General features: G+C 42.6%; 1 protein-coding gene across 6 annotated transcripts in view; it reads left to right on the top strand.

Moving 5' to 3' along the window:
• The window catches only part of ACACA (acetyl-CoA carboxylase alpha), a 268,183-nt gene that overhangs the window by 207,338 nt on the left and 43,976 nt on the right, over nucleotides 1-16,869 (top strand). For all 6 annotated transcript variants that reach the window (XM_068529919.1, XM_068529921.1, XM_068529920.1 and 3 more), the window contains 2 exons: nucleotides 1,189-1,309; nucleotides 1,882-1,992. In XM_068529919.1, coding sequence (XP_068386020.1) covers nucleotides 1,189-1,309; nucleotides 1,882-1,992 — 232 coding nt within the window. The remainder of the gene's footprint in view (nucleotides 1-1,188; nucleotides 1,310-1,881; nucleotides 1,993-16,869) is intronic.

Raw genomic sequence — 16,869 nt, 5'->3', positions numbered from 1 at the left:
ATTAGCTTTACCTGTAACGTAACTCTATACTAGAGTCTAGCTAGATACAGAGCGAAAGGAAGAACTGGGGAATTATCGTGAGAAGGGATTATTGGGAATCTGGGAAGCAGAAACGCAAAGCCACAGACAAACAGCAAGGGCAAAGAAAAGGAATTGATGGAAGGCTGGAAGTAAGGGAACAGAGAAATATGGGAGCAAAAAAAAAAAAAAAAAAAGTTTAAGAGCCACTGTGGGATATTTATTTATTATTTCAATTTCTAAAACTGTACCCAGTGCCAAGCCTTAAGGGTACACATGGAACAATAAATAATATATGCCTATCTCTACTTCCAACTTTGTATTTTTCCTTTCTTTTATTAGTTGCATTCCCCATCTCCCATTTCCCATTATCAGCTATCACTCCTAATCCCCTGCCGAGAAGACAGACGGGTGGCTCCCTCTGGATCCACAGGATGCTTTCTGGGCAACTTGTCCAGCATTTCACTTCTATACACATTCTCCCTGCCCCTCCAGAGGACTATGCCAGGAACTCTCGTGTATACACTTGATACTTACAAAGGAGCAGGGATAGAGTGCACTATGTTGACCTTCCCCTTCATCCTTGTCTTGGAAAGAGAGAGGATTTTTGACTTGAGAAATTGGGCTGAGTGTTCTCACTGTGCCTCTGGATTCTTTTTTATTCCTATGTAACATTTATCTAAAATGGTTGATTTAAAGGCTGTTGCTTATTAGAGAGAGATACACATTGACCCTGCTTTTAAGAAACTTGTCCTAGAAAGTAAGAGAGGGTATCTAACATCAGAGCGCCATCTATGTGTCAAACCCTCTCCTTGCTGCTTTAACTTTCATGTCAACCCGTAGAAGTGGATACTATAAATCCCATTTTACACAAGTTACTATTATCCCTAGAGTCACACTGCTGTATGTGTCAGAGCAGGGATTTAAACCTGTCTACTTAGTTCCAGGTTTTGCTCTTTCTGCTATACCATATTGCTTCCAGACAAAATAGGCACCAAACTAAGAAGGAAAGATATATGAATGAAGAGTATAAAAAAAAAAGTACAGAGCCCTGGTATTAAATATAAGCTTTCAGTATGCTTTTAGCAGCCTATTAATGGTGGTTATTCTTTTAATGGATTGTTGTTAACGTGTTTAACCTGGATAATTTGGCATGGCTGTATCCCCTAGGTACAAGATAACCGATATTATTGGGAAGGAAGAGGGACTTGGAGCAGAGAACCTTCGAGGTTCTGGAATGATTGCTGGAGAATCCTCGTTGGCCTATGATGAGATCATCACCATTAGCCTGGTAAATCTTGCCAGAGCGTGAGATTTTTGAAGAGCTGACTAGGATTTGTTTTTGCTCCCATCCCTGCTACTTAGTCCCAAATGGGAGCATTTCTTAAAAACTGTATATCTACAATTTGATTTTAATTGTGCACGAAAGTAGGAAGGCAGGATAATGTAAATAACTGAATTTCCCAGCTAAACCTAGCACCTCATGTTAGCCTTTAGTTTAACTTCTTGTTTCTCTAAAGATTGTACCAGAGTATTAACAGCTGAAATTTCTTCTCCTCTTACTGTTTTCCTTGTTCATACCTCTAGTGTAGATGCCAAACTTCTGTGAAATAAACAAAAGTGTAAGAGAAGTAAAGGGCGTATGATTCTTTAACTGTCTGTTACTTGAATCATTGAATGAATTCTGTACCTTCTTTGCTTTAACCAGGAAATTGTGTTTTTGTATTGTTATTAATCAAACAGATTTCCTAAAAAAGCAATATCTTTTTTCTGTTAATGTGGATTTTACATATCTGTGCCTTAGTTATTATAGCTAGGGAGGGAACATAAATATGTGACATGTCGAATTTATTCTTTTTTAAGGTTACATGCCGGGCCATTGGGATTGGGGCTTACCTTGTCCGACTGGGACAGAGAACCATCCAGGTTGAAAATTCTCACTTAATTCTGACAGGAGCTGGGGCCCTCAACAAAGTAAGTTTCTAGGGTTTGGGAGAAGTATGTGAGGCTTTTGGAGGATTATTGTGAATTCCTAATTCTAGATCCTGATTGGGGGAAGGCTTCCTCAGTCTATCTCTTCCCCTCTCCCTCCATCTTCCCTCCTATTCATTCATTCATTCATTCATTCATTCAACAAAATGAGCGTTTTGAGTACCTACTATGTGCCAGGCACTATTCCAAGCCCTGAAGATATGTAATAAACAAACCATATAAAACTCCTGCTGTGAGGAGCTTACATTCTGATGTCCTTCTAGAAATACAGAACTAATTGAATGCTTCTGTTCTGCCTTCCCTCCCTTTTTCTCATCTGTGAGCGAGGGATGTGAGTTCTATTCCCAGACATGGAGCTACCTCTGAAACATCCTCTGAACATGTTGAGGGTATCAAGTTTTAATGTTTTGAGAAGTTTGTGAAAGCACCTCTGAAAAGGAGCACATATGATGGTCCCTTGTACGTAAGGAAGTACTTGGTAATTATTGAGTGGAAAGATGGGTGGATGGATGCATGGATGGATTGCTGAGAAAGAGTATGACATGGAGATTTATTTTCCCTTCAAAAGAAATGCTTGTGCCTTTTCAGTCCAAGCTCATAGTGGCTTTTCCAGAGAGGGAAAAAAAATGGATAGTGAGGTCACAGCTTGCAAGAGTGAAAACTATCTAAGAATACCTGAATATATAAAGGGCAGTGTAGTTCTTTTTTTTTTTTTTTTTAATTAATTAATTAATTTAGGCTACGTTGGGTCTTTGTTGCTACGAGCGGGCTTTCTCTAGTTGCGGTGAGTAGGGGCTGCTCTTCGCTGCGGTGCACAGCCTTCTCATTGCGGTGGCTTCTCTCGTTGCAGAACACGGGCTCTAGGCACGCGGACTTCAGTAGTTGCGGCACGCAGGCTCAGTTGCTCCGCGGCATGTGGGATCTTCCTGGACCAGGGCTCGAACCCGTGTCCCCTGCATTGGCAGGCGGATTCTTAACCACTGTGCCCAGGAAGTCCCCGACAATATAGTTCTCACTCGTTTGCAGGCATAGGAAAATTATTTTCTCTCCAGAGCCAGGAATATGTAATTGTCTGAGGCTGCCTGGCTGACTGACCTCGTACAACTCGTATAACCCCTCAACTCCTCAGCTTTCTTTATCTGTCAAAGGGGGATGATAATTTCCACCTCTGAATGATGCTGTGGACATCAAATGAGAAAACATAGGTGAAAGCAGCTAGTAGTTGGCACAAAGTGTTGGCTCACATTACAGTTGTAGTTTCCTTTTCCTCTCCCTTACACGGTTTGGTGATTGAGCTTGCGGAGCTATACGCATGCTAAGTTGTTTACTAGACTCACACAAACTGTTTATGAAGCCTTGGCTTTCAAGTGGAAGGATGGGAATTAAGTGTCCTATCCTATCATTCCCATTTAGAATAAGTTGACGCTGCCATCAGTCCAATTAGCTTTTGGGGATGTCAGAAATGAGAATGGTGTGATGTGATAAGTTTGCTCTCTGCATTCGTATGAACTTCGTGTCCTTCTCTGGGCTTGCCTTTCTCTCCAAGGAAAGGCAGAGCAGTGCTAACAACGGCAAACTTGGATGTCCTGCTCTCTTTTTGGAGAGTAGCCTGGAAATAAATATTTTGACCTGCTCTACTGAGGGAGATTATTGCTGCGGGAGAAACTCACTTTATTTTTAAGTTGTTCTTTTGGATACCTTCTTAGGATGAGATACTGATGAATGCTGAAGAGAATTGTAGATACCATTATCTGTGAGGATAGAATTTAAAGAAGACACCTGCATTTCCATAACGTTCCCGTACCTGAACAAAGAGCTAATTTCTGAAAAGTATCTTGCTACATTGAGTTTTTTATTTTCTCCCTGATATCCAAAGAATATTCTGAAAAGCAAAGGTGGTGGTGTTGTGTTGTTGTCGCTGCTGCTGGGGTTTTTGTTTGTTTGTTTTTTCCTAAAAACTTGCTAGTTGAATTTCAGTCCTGCCACAAAGAAAGCATTAGGGATTTTTTTCCTAAAACCCGGTTGAATTGTTATGATCAAATTCATTATATTCATCTTCCTCCTAGCCTGCAGGGCTGCTTGTTAAAGGAGAAGTCTAGTTGTAGGGAAAAGACAGTAAAGCTGTAGCTGTAACTTACCCCACAACGCTCATTTCCAGAAGGCTGCGATCATTTGTAGCTGAAGGGAGTGATCAGTTATAGGGGTTACTTAACCCTGCTCTGCCCGCTTCACTGTCTTCACGTCACTGCCTCTTGTGTGCATCCGTGGTGCTGGAAGACCCCCGATTTCATGCAAATTCATTAAGAATGTCCTGTCTGCCCCTGTTGCCTCTCAGGTACGAGAAAGGAAACTAGAAAGGAGCCACACACTCAGACTGCCTCTTCCGCCTCCCTCCTTGTGCACATCCTGCCTTTGTCTGCACTGGTGTCTCTTTGCACATCTGCCTTTTCTTCCTATAGGAATCTCTGTCTCGCATCCTCTGGGCGTGTGTCCAGGTCACTTTGAGTGCATGCCTCTTCCTGTGTGAGTGCTGGTCTCTGTCTCTTTGTGTCTGTATCTTGCGTCTAGATCCCTCTTTCTCTGTCTGTGTGCCTCCCTGAGTCTCCATGTGTGAGAGTCTTTGTGTGTGTGTCTGAAACCCTGTAGAGACTCCACAAGCCCTGACCATCTAGCTTGTCGTACGCCTGTACCTGTGTAAAGCGGGAATGTAGGCGGTGTATGCGAGCTTTTAGGCTGTAAACATTTGACCCCTACCTTTTTGAGTCTTCATCCTTTATGTTAAAATTAGGGTGAAGAATAAGAAGGGAGGTGGTTGTGCAGAGGTTGTAGGGGGGAAAAAAATCTGTGTGTGCAAGTGCCGATCCCGTTGACCCCTTTGAAAATTGAAATAATGATAATGCGTGTCTCCTGACTGCATCAAAGTATCAGCACATCAAAAGCCAGGAGGCATGAAATGCAAATGATAAAGTGAAAGCAGATGGATTGTGCATGATCGCCTGATGCCCAGTGAATTTTAAAAGGTGCCGGTTTGCAAGGGCGGGTGGGGGGGACTGAAATAAACACGTTATCCCTGCAATTCTTTTTTGTTCTTGACGCTCACTCCTGACAATATTTGTTCACACTTGAGTGAACACCCACTTCATCTTTCTCTCTCTCTCTGTCTCTCCCTTCTTCCTCTCTCTCTCTCTCCTCTCTAACTCCACCCCCCAGCCCCCCACCCACCTCTTACACGTCTCAGGTCATGTCGCACTGCAGCTCTGGTGGAAATAATAAGATATAAACCACGAGGTTGTTATTTGCATGGAAATAGCATGGAGCCCCAGGCAGCAAGGGAGAAGGACACAGGGATCATTTGTCTAAAATTTTAATGAAAACTTTTGCTGAGGCAGAGATTTTTTAAAAACTTTCTTTCTCCCTGCTTTTCTCCTCCCCTCCTCACCCCCCTCCACCCCATCTCTGCTTTGACTGAACATAGTTGGATGTGAAGAGAAAGGTTTGTCACTCCACATATCACACTCCCGTAATGCAGCCACATGTAAATTGTTTGTTCCTTTAATAGATATGAAGCTGGAGAGACACGTATTCCCAACTTAATACACTGCATGTACGCGTCAAGCTTTTATAGCTACTCTCCATCTCAGTGCTCATGTGATGTTGCCTGTCATTAGCCGACCTGGTTTTAATTAGTTTAGACCTTCTGACCTCTTGCTTCCAAAGACTCTTACTTTTTAAAGGATTTCTTTTTGTAGCCAACAGTGGTCATCTGCAAATAAAATATAACCATCCCGGCGGTTTCCTGATTTTCCTCTTTCAGTGATTTCACCGTTCACCTACACATCTTATTCACGGGCCCCATCCTTTGCCACTCTGTCTTTTGTTCCAGAACCAGAAAGAGCTCCCCATATGCGTCTTTTGATCCCTTGTCCTTGTGATCTCAGTATTTGTGTATTCTCTTTCCTTGAATGTCTTGCTCTTCACTGCCTGCAGTTATTTGTAAAATACTCAAAATATTACAAAGGTGAGGAGAAATACAGGATCCAGGTTTCCTTAAGTGTTGCAGAAGCAGAGTTGACATTTGAACTCAAGGTAATGAGATGGTGATTAGAGGCAGCCTGCATGACTTTATTTGAAACTTAAAATCAAGAACATCTATCTGGTTCCTTGCTACCTTCTGGGTGGGCTGGTGGCATCAGGGCCATTTTACAGATGGAAAGACAAAAACAGCAAGAGGTAAAGTAACCTAGTTCCACTGACAAAGACTAGAAGTAGCAGCAGAACATGAACTTCCACATCCCCGAGTTTCATTTAAGATGCGCTCAGTCCCCTGGGCTTAGTGTCCACAAGGCCTGAGAAGAGAAAGCAGTCTGGTCATTTTATTTTTTGTCCAAACATCACGAGAGTGATGACATTAGGAAGAGAAGCTTCTAAGGGCCTGCTCTTTCATGTCACTTCAGGTAGTGGATCATAGGTTCCCAGCTCTACAAACTGTGGGCTGTTGGTGGGCAGATCCCTCAAAATGCCTCACTGAGTGGTAAGGGCGGACTTGATGGACATGACAGACTACCTGCTCAAAGTGAGTCATGCTGGCCTGGCAAAGGCAGCAGTCTGTGTGCTTGGGGAACTGGAAAGATAGACCCTTAAGGGGCTGTGACAATTTGTAGAGTCATAAACTCCTAAGTCAAGGTGCCACTGGATGTTTGCAGTGACTTTCAGACCCACTTCCTCTCCCCTGCACTCCCCGTCTCTGTTTCTGTGTAATATGTGTACTGTAACGTCAGGTGGTGTGTAGGCTGGGATGACCTAGTGTGATAAGGGAAGTAGACTAGAGCCTGCCAGTTCTCAGTCCACTGCCCCAGACTTGGTGAAAGCTCTCTCTGTATACCAAGAAATCAGCATTGCAGTTTTTGACTTGTCCTCTGGACAGTTACTGTCTGTGGAGGTAAGGCATGTGCCCATGGCCTGATAGATAGATTATAGATTCATTCAAGAGGTGATATATGATTTTCTTGTGATAAGCATTTTAAAGCTTCTGGTTTAAGGCAAAAAAAAAAAAAAAATCCAATAATCTCATTCCCCTTAGCGAGAGCTGGCCCCTATTTCCACTGAATCTGCCAGGAAAAAAAAAATTATGTGATGAGTGTGGCTAGGGCTATATGTTAGGCCTGTAGGGGGCTAATTCTGCTAATCTTGCTTTTGAGACTTGGTATCAGTCCTTCTCTGGACCTCAGTTTCCAAATACATATTTTTATGTGTCTGTACAATATGAAATGTGGCTCTGGTGGGTACAGTATCAGAGTTCCTCCCAGGAGCTTGTAGCGCCAGGGGACTGCACTGTACATCCTTCCTCCTCACCCATGACTCTGTGACACTCAACGTGAGAGTCAGTCCCAGAGGCTCGAGAAAGCAAGGGGGCAGTTCTTTAGCTCTTTTGTGAGGCAGCATTGTAACTGTCACATAACTGAAAGAGGCGGAAGTTAAGACTGGCCACGTTTGAGTCCAGGCTCTGCCACCTGTGAGTTGTGTGACCTTGGGCAGTGCATTTAACCCTTCCAGGTCACCGTTGTATTAATTGTAAAACGGGGATCATAATAGTACCTATCTACCAGGCTCTTGTGCAGATTATATGAGTTAATACTGGTAAATCACTGGCACTGTTGTGGTCTTCCCTGTGATGCAGTTAGGGGTCTTTCTCATTGCAACTCATTATCCAGGCCCTGGAAGGGAAATACAGACACAACATTCTCCATATTTTCTGACCCTTTGAAGGCAAAAATTCCTTTAAGAAAATGTTAGATGTCAGTCCTCACTGTGGCGTACATTCATGTATTGACTTCCCCTATAGATGTTATCTAAAGACAGTCACACACTTTGGAAAGCCATTAATGTGAGAGGCCCCATGTTCAGTCCTGATAGGGTAGTATATGTGTCAGTCATCTGTCTGCGAGAGTCCCCAAGGACTTGTTGATACAATAGCCCATAATCACTCTAAGGATCAATCCAGCAATTTGCATTTTTAAAAGTCCCTAACTACCTATTTTCACAATAGACAGGCCCTGTGCTCTGAAGCTCCAGATGGGATCGCTCTCCTTTCTAAAGAGGGCATTTGAGCTTCCTGAGTAAGCCTCGCGTTAGCATTATGAACGAGTTCTCAGAAAGGGTTGCAGTGGGCGCATCCCCTTAGTTTTCAAGCCCTTCCCCCTGCACACACACAAAATATGGGCACACCTCACTCTGTCTGGGGGGTTGTTTTATTTGTCTTTCGTTTGATGTTCCTTGGGTTTGGTAGGAAACTGTACCAGGTATCTTGGACTCCATTAGTGAGTCAAGGTAATATACCAGAAGTCTGATCCCGGGCTCTCCGGTAGAATTGCTATTCAGAGCTCCATTGCCTCTAACTCTAAGACAGCCCATGTGGGCATGGTGGCTTAGAGACTCAGGACGGGAGACCCACACAAGCATCAAGTCAAAGCTCTGAGTCTCTGCCTGGGCATTAAATAGAGACTCAGGAATTATCATGTTTGACAAACTATTGTAAATGTGCTCAAACTTTTTGAAGTTTCAAAGCCTTTAGATTATTTAAAAAAAAAAAAAAAAAAAAAAGCAAACGAAAAAGTTTTGATTATTCCTCTCCTTGCCATTTACTAGGTAAAGCAACGTTGGGCTCTAATCTCTTTGGGGCTCAATTTCCTCTCTGTAAAATACGTTTCCCACCTTAAGGTGAAGGCCAGAGGTTCTCTTAATCTTAAATTCTCTTTAATTTCTAGTATTCTGTTATGCTATGAAGATGTATCTTTATCTGTAGCCAGGGAACCGTGTTAGGCTGGGGCAGGGAGAGAATAGATGAGGGGAAGGAGTTGGGGGGGAGCAAAAAAGTGACTACATGTGAGAAAATTTTATGTTCGTGAGATTACATATCAGTGATGTGTGAAATTATTACATATTAGCAAGATTAGGAATGGGAGTTGTAAGGCATAACAATTCAAAAATTTTTTGTTTCTTATCCATATTGTGGAAGAATAAATGCCCCGTGGTGGGTGGGAGGGGTGATATCGTTCATGATGACACCAAGGGGCCATAGAATTATAATTGTTGGGAGTGGAAGGATCCTCAGAAGTCCAACCACCCAACTGTTGTTTGAATTTCCTCTGTGACTCCATTACCAAATAGTCATTCCGTTATGCTTGAAAAACTCAACTGAAGGGGAGCTCAGTACTTTTTCAGCCAATCCCTTTCATCTGTACAAAGTTCTTCCTTATATTTGGCTGAAGTCTGTTTCTCTGTACAGACAAACGAATACCTCTTAAAAAGTAGTTCAGAATTAACAAAGCAACTCCCAGTTGGATGGTCTGGCTTATGTAGAACTGAACAGAACCAAACTCTTTCCCATGTAATTTTGCTTTCAGAGTCTGGTCTTGTCTCAAGAAAAAATGTAGTGAAGATGAAAATGCTCTTCAAAGATAGAAAAGAAATTGGACTCATAAATAACATTCTCGCCAGGTGAAAATATGAAATACTTAGTAATTACTAGAGAAACAGCTAAAACTCACCACTATGAAGTAGTACTCTATGGAACCTTAGGAGTCTGCCACATGGCGTCATGCAAGGCTTTTAGACCTGCCCATCACCTGCCGTATCGAAAGTCAGGATCCTAATACATGATTGAAAGATAGGTCTTTCTGAGTGCTGCATATTTAGGTACTAGTTAAAACTCATGGTTTGGTGGTACTTATTTCAGGAATCAATAAAGGTGCTGTAGACTGAGGTAATCTTAAGCTCTATGGGCACACAAACCAAATGTGAAATGCTAGAGCTTATTACCCTCTCAGCTCAGGGAGCAGTCTCTGGCTCACTTCATACGTGTGGACCTCCATTACATCTCTGCCCTCTCTCTAGAGGGTCCATTCCAGTCTCCCGGACTGGGATGCTTCCCGAGTATTGGAATCAAGAGATGCCTCCACTTCACAGGTTCTGTGGCGTGCAGGGTCTCGGCACGTTCTGCCTCTCATAAAACCTCGTCCCTGAACTCAAGCTAAGTGCCCCCTGAGGACTGCCAGCACAGTGCCCTAAGCAGAGCAGCTGGGCGTTTTCATCTTCCAGTCAGATGTTACGCCTTCTTATGCTGGATTTTCTTCACCTTTCTTTCTACACATGTTCATAGCTCTGTCTTTGCAAATTAGTGTTCAGTTGAAGCTTTGCTATTCCATCTTTCCCTCTGCTATCCCCTTAACCTTTCTTCTCCCCCAACCCCAGCTTGAAACCCAAGTAAATTAGCTTTTCACCCCTGCCCCCCAGTTAAAAAAAATCCCATACTCCTTCAACAGTGTCTGTTCAGCAGCCATCTCCAATAACCATCCAGCTGTCAGCTTTGCAGCTCCCCACTACCTCCCAGCTCCCCCATCACTCACCGGAGGAAAAAGAGAGCCAGAGCCAGAGCTTGAAATATATCATGCAATAGTGTATCATGAATTTGTTGTGAATCACAGCGGTGAAGCAGGTTTATTTATTTCTGAGACCTTAAATCAATACAAAGTAGGTCTCTTAGTTCTGAAGCTAGGATGGAGTGTGAAAAAATGAGCCCATTGTACTCTTAAAACTTTGGGGAAAGGAGATGACAGCTATATAATTCCATTTACCAGGCACTAGGGGCTTTAATGTGAAGGTGACAGGGAGCTCTTTGTGCATTTAGAGCACCATATCTTCTAAATAAGAGATCTGTAGACTTGATAGCGGAGCATAGCTCCGAGTTTAATAATCTCCAAGCATTAGACCGAGCCAATATGTTCCCAAGTCAGAGAGGTCCCCCCCCCAAACGCTCATAAATTAAAAGTGCAAGAACTGCACACGTTGGTAGATTAGAAATGCAAGGACTTCAGTCTTCCAGGGGGAAGACAGACCTGGTCCCTGGCTGTGCACAGACTGCTGTGTGAATATGATAAAGACGCAGGAAACGAGACTGTTTAGAAACCTGACTCCTGGCTGTTCATCATTCTTGGGAATGTCCCCCGTGCATGGATCCAAATCTGGCTATGTCCCCTCTCATTCAGAGTGGCCATCTTCACACAGTCTAATCAGCTGATGTACACAGTCAGGGGTGTTGAATTATGAAAGGAGAAGCTTTAAGAGCTGTTTAGATTGAGCTATAGATTATCATGCCCAGGCTTCAAGTTTTTCCAGTTGATTCTTCACTGGTTCCTAGTTTTTTAAATGTCTCAGTCTGGAATTTAAGCCCTTTAAAATAGTATGCACATAGGAGAAATCGAGAGATCGGTGTTTATTAAGGAAAGGAACTCACCCAAATTTAACCAACAGCATAAGATGCAAATATGAGAAGTCAAGACCATTGGAACATATAATCAAGTTTTGGGTATCTTCATTTTCTATCTAACCCTCTGATAAAATGTCTTCTCAACAGCTAAAGCAGGTTTATGCAGTTCAGTAGAGCAACCCTAGTATAATATGACTTTATAGTACATAGAGTTACTAGCTTAATTCTAGCCCAGGTAAAGAATTTTGAAAGAAAAACCCAGTGTCTACACTGGGGAAAACTAAAAGGAGAGGAAAATTGAACCACTCATTTTGCTTAAGGAATCTGCTACACATTATAACACTAATAGGAAAGACTTTGTTTGCTTATAGTAGTTCAACTTGCTGAAAATACAAACCAGAGCTGAGTTTTTATAGAGCAGTGAGAATTATGGCAGTTCACCTGCATTTATTGTGTGCCTGTTGTGTGTAAGGCTCTGTTCTTATGCTGTGGGTGTACAAATATGATTCCTGCTCTCATGGAGCTTAAATTTAGGCTAAAAGACAATAACAAGCTTTTCATGTGTTCTAAGGGGAAAACATTAAATTGCTACCCATCAGATGTAAATGAGAAAACACAAACAAAAAGGCTGCAAAGATGAAAGAAAGGTCAGTGTTACTCCCCAAGAAGCCAGATCCCAGCAGGCACCAAACTCTGTGCCTTGCCGCTGGTGGGCACAGGCAGACAGTCACACAGCCATCTGCCTTCCACCAACCTCACATCCCATATCCTATTCAGAAAAACTGCTGGGAGGTGACTGGAAAAAAAAAAAAAGTATATATATGTGTGTGTGTATATATATATATGTGTGTGTGTGTGTATATATACACATATATACACACACACACACACACACACACACACACACACACACACACACACACATATAGTTCTCACAACTCAATGATAGGAAAACAACCCAGTAACTTTTTAAATGGGTAAGAAATTTGAACAGACATTTCACCAAAGGCATAAGGATGGTAAATAAGCACACAAAAAGATATTTATCATTAGTCATTAGGGAAATGCAAATTAAAACCACAATTAGACACCACTAAGCTAAAATAAAAAATTCTAAGCAGACAATACTGAGTGTTGGTGAGGATGCAAAACAACTGGAACTCTCATGTGTATTGGTGGGAATGCAAAATGGTACAGCCACTTTGAAAAAGTTTAGCTTTTTAAAAAAATAGAGTCAGTTATCCACTTACCGTATAACCTAGCAATCCTACTCCTAGGTATTTACTCAACAGAAATGAAAATGTGTATTCATACAGAAACCTGTACATGAATGTCTCTAGCAGCTTTATTCATAGTTGCCAAAAACTGGAGACCACCCAAATGTCTGCTAACAGGCAAAGAGATGGACAAGGTGTGTTATTTCCATAAAATGGAATAGTACTGTGCAGTAAAAAAGGAACTACTGCCACCTGCGTCAGCATGAATAAATCTCGGATGCATTATGCTGACTGAAAGAAGCTAGACTCATAACATTCTAGAAAAGACAATATTGTTGAGACCCAAGGATCAGTGGTTGTCAGAGGTGGGAGAAGGGAATTGATTACAAAGGGAATGAGAATACTTTGGGGGCTGATGAAAACTTTTGGGGTGATTGTGGTGGTGGTTATATGCCTATGTGATGTCAAATTCCATGTACACCTAAAAATGGACAATTTTACTATATGTGAATTATACCTCAATAGACCACACTTTTAAAATTTTTCTATTTTTGGAAGTAATTTATTGTCAGTATGCTCGAGTCTATAGCTAAATGAGCAGTTGATGGATCCCTGAGGTGAGTGATTTCGTTTGACATCAGTTCTGACTCTGGAAGCCTATGCCTGTTCTCATACATTTAACAAGTAAACTGTCATGTGGCTCTTCTCTACCCCAGTTGCATTAAAAATGAGTCTCTGTTCCTCACCAGTCCATCTTCAAATCCTTACCATCCTTCTGCCGTCTAACTCATTCCTCTGTTCTCCCTACATCTCAGTAAACAGAGATCTTCCCAGTGTCATTTCTGGCCTGTATCATCTCAGTTTCTTTTTGGCTAAATATCTTTGCTACCACTGGTAGCTCCGTCCCTTTACTCCAGTTTATCCATCACCAAACCTGATCGCTTTATAATTTTGCTGCTAATTGAGAGATATTTGGTCTTGCAGTGGACAGTGTTGAATCCAGCCGTGGCTCACACCAGAGGCTTTCCCATTCTGTGCCAGCAGTGTGTTACTGGGCCCCTTCTCGATCCCCAACCCTAGCCTGCCAGCTGCCAACCAGCTCTGGAAGGTTTGCCAGTGACAACAGTGGCAACAAAGTGGGGAGAGGAACTTGTAACCCTGCGTCTTTGTATTCAGAGACTGTGTTTTGGAACCCCCAAGTATTCTTGGTCTCATAGGCACTGGTCTTGTCTCCCTAGAGATTTAATTCCATTCACCCTTGGATATATTCCTGGAGAAACATTTACACAGTGATATGTGCTGCACCACTTAAAATTGTTAATTGGAGATTGAATTACTTGTCAGCTTTTAAAAATGTAGTCCTGTCAGGTCAGGGAAGAGGGTGTTAGCAGCATGAGTAGATGAGCTATTGCATTTTTTCTTCCCCTTCCTCTTTTCTCTCCCCCCTCCCTTTTCGTCTCTCATCCTTTCTCCTTTCTTTTGTTCCCATTTTAATACTTCTTCCGTGTTCCCACTTATTCTTTCTCATCTCTCTCTTTCTGCCTTAGCCAAACCTTTATTGATAACCTGACAGGTCCCCAGAGTGACTTTAATATCTAGAATCATGGATGAAGTCCAGTGATGACAGTTGCTCAGGAAATTTACAAAACCCCTCCTCAAATCCTCTGGAGAATAGAAATATCGTAATGAGATGGAGTATTGCAGCAAGCACTCAGCTTGTGTAGCCTAATTCTTAGATGCAGGAGGACTTTTGTACTCCCTGCTTCTTTAACTGACCCATCAGGAATGTTTAAAGGGGGAAAGGTTGGATAAAGGGAGGAAAGCAGCAGAATTCATTTTTTATTCCATCGATATGCATCGTTATTTTTCACATCTTCAGCACATGATTGCAAATATTTGCTTATAAGTCAGAAGGTCCCCAACATAATGTATATATCAGGACAAAAGCAATTTTTTTTAAAAAAATTGAGCTAAGTTACATCTATGAAACTTGGAAATCTCAGTGCCTGTGTGCTGACAAATATCCTGACGAGTAAATACTACATTCATTCAGTATTACACAGTGATTTCATTGGCACAAAACCTCACAGTGCTCTGCCACTTCAGTCAAACGTCTGGAGCACTGGGGAAGGGAAGAACGTGTTTATCTTGATCTCCAAAAAGGGATTTAAGGGCGAGAGCAGGCGGTCTATTAGACTGTTTTCATTGCCTGTCAGCTGTGGTAAACCTGAGCTGTCTGCAGTGTCTCTAGATAAGGGGCAGCAGCGGCGGCGGCTAAGGCCTCTGCATGTATGTATGTATGGCTGCATTCATTTGTACCTCCTGTGTATCTCAGCATTTCTAAAGACTGTGTAGCATCTTTCGTGGAGCCTCTCACATTTGTGTTCTGCTAATCACTGGCTGTATGCAGCGCTCTTAATTCCCAGGTCTGCCAGCTGTAAGTGCTGGATGAGGCTGAAGTTTATATGGAGAGTGAATGGAGGTCCTCTTTCAGGCTCAGCCCTGCGGTGTGGGCCCTCTTCAGCAGGGGACCTGAGATGGTGCCTGTTCCTAGCATTGCATGGCACTGCCTCTCCACTTAGACCTGGGGGCAGCAGAGTGGGGCCTCATCAGAGTCACCTCTGTTTGAGTGGTTCCTATGTTTAAGTGGTTATTGATGCTTGTTGGGCAGATAAACTAAAAGTTTGTATCATGCAGTATAAAATGTGAGAGGAATAATTTCGGAACTGGAACGTGGCAAGCAACTTGACTTATACAAGAACGCATGTGTCCAAGTTGGAAAAAAGTTGATGGGTGAAGCTTGCGCACTTCATGAAAATATTATGTTAATGAGGGTTGTTTACCCCAGGTTTTTCTGTAGAAGAGTGGTAGGGCAGTAGATTGAAAAATAAAACAGTGGTTCTGTCTATGTGGGGTCTTTACTTTGCCTTCCTCAGTGCTCATCAGGGTGAGCGTAACTGTTCCAGCGCGACCATTTCAGAGTTAGGCAGAATGGATTTTGTCCTCGCCCAGGTTCTGCTTTTGCAGTTGGAGCTTTTGTTGTGAAGTATTCTAAAATCATTAAAACCACTTGAGTCAGCAATGACCCCTATCAATCAGGAGCTATTGTGTGTGCCCTCATTCTACTGGTGCATGCTCCAAACATATGGTCATTGAAGATGAACTGGAGGCTCCTGCTTTCTCTTCACCGATTGTTAAGTAGCTATGATTGTTGGCATTTGTTTGTGGTTAGTGAAGCAGGTTTCATTTTTGTGTGTCCTTCCCCTCTTCACCCCCTACCTCATATGATAAGGCTGATCAGAGAGAGCTCTTCGGATACTCTGTTAGTCTGTCCTATAATTTTTATCTTTAATTCCCCAATTAAATGAATCCTCTTACATGACAAACGTTTCTTTAGCCCAGGGTAATGTTCCTGGTTGTGGTAAGCGCTGGTTTTCTTTCTGAACCCAGAGGAGAAGAAATGTATAAATACTGCCGCCTTTTCAGAACAATGCCAACACGTCAGAGCCTGAGTTTCCACTTGTGAAGGGAAAACATGCCAAGTTATTAAACTCTTGCTCCTTCCATGTCTGTCTCCTGTTAGTTTGTAAGAATATGGGGTAGAATGGGGAGATGAGGGGGCCTCCAGGAGTAGCCCAGTTCTAGAGGCTCTCTTCCTCTTTGAAATGAAGGGGCAAAGACATCCGAGGAAGGTGTATTTGAACAGCTAAGCATCTCTTGGTCTGTTTCAGTGCCTTTTTCTGAAATTTGTCCTCGATGGGTTCATTACTGATTTTGGAGAGGTGTGAGGTTCTATGTGGTTGGACGTTATCAAGTATTAGAGACAGTGTTTCATGGGAAAGAAAATAGCGTTTCTGAGCAGAAAATAGCCCCAGCTCTCTCTTCTAGGCAGTAAGGAGTTCTGGGCTCCTGACGTAGATCGTGGGTATCAGATATTCAGGGTCAGCACAGTGTCTCCTTTTTTTTTCCCCCTTTCCAATTTTATTTTAATAATTAAAAATACTGCTGATCCCACTGAATGACTTCTGGCAGAGAGGCCGTCTGTCCCAGAAGGACCAGTTGTGGGCCATCAGGTTTATGACATCCATAAAACCGGAGCCAGATCAGAGCGTGGCCTCCCTGAGTGACAGGGTTTCTGCCTCCGCCAGGGTCCCCCATCATCTGACTGCTTTGGACATTTGTTTGGGGTTGGTTTTTCGTTCTGTTTTGTTTCCTGATGCATGTGCGAGTGTGCGTGTGCACACATTTAAAGATAGAAATGAAACAGGTATGTAATGCCCTCTGCCTGTTAGAAAGACTAAAGCCATAAAAATAACAAACGGCGAGTATTTGCTAGAATGTCAAAGTTATGAGTTTATTTTGTAATGATGTGCTCCT

This window comes from Eschrichtius robustus, chromosome 20, assembly GCF_028021215.1.
Source record: "Eschrichtius robustus isolate mEscRob2 chromosome 20, mEscRob2.pri, whole genome shotgun sequence".
NCBI lineage: Eukaryota > Metazoa > Chordata > Mammalia > Artiodactyla > Eschrichtiidae > Eschrichtius > Eschrichtius robustus.
Note: the sequence above shows the minus strand (reverse complement) of the source record. Positions and strands in the feature narration are given on the sequence as shown.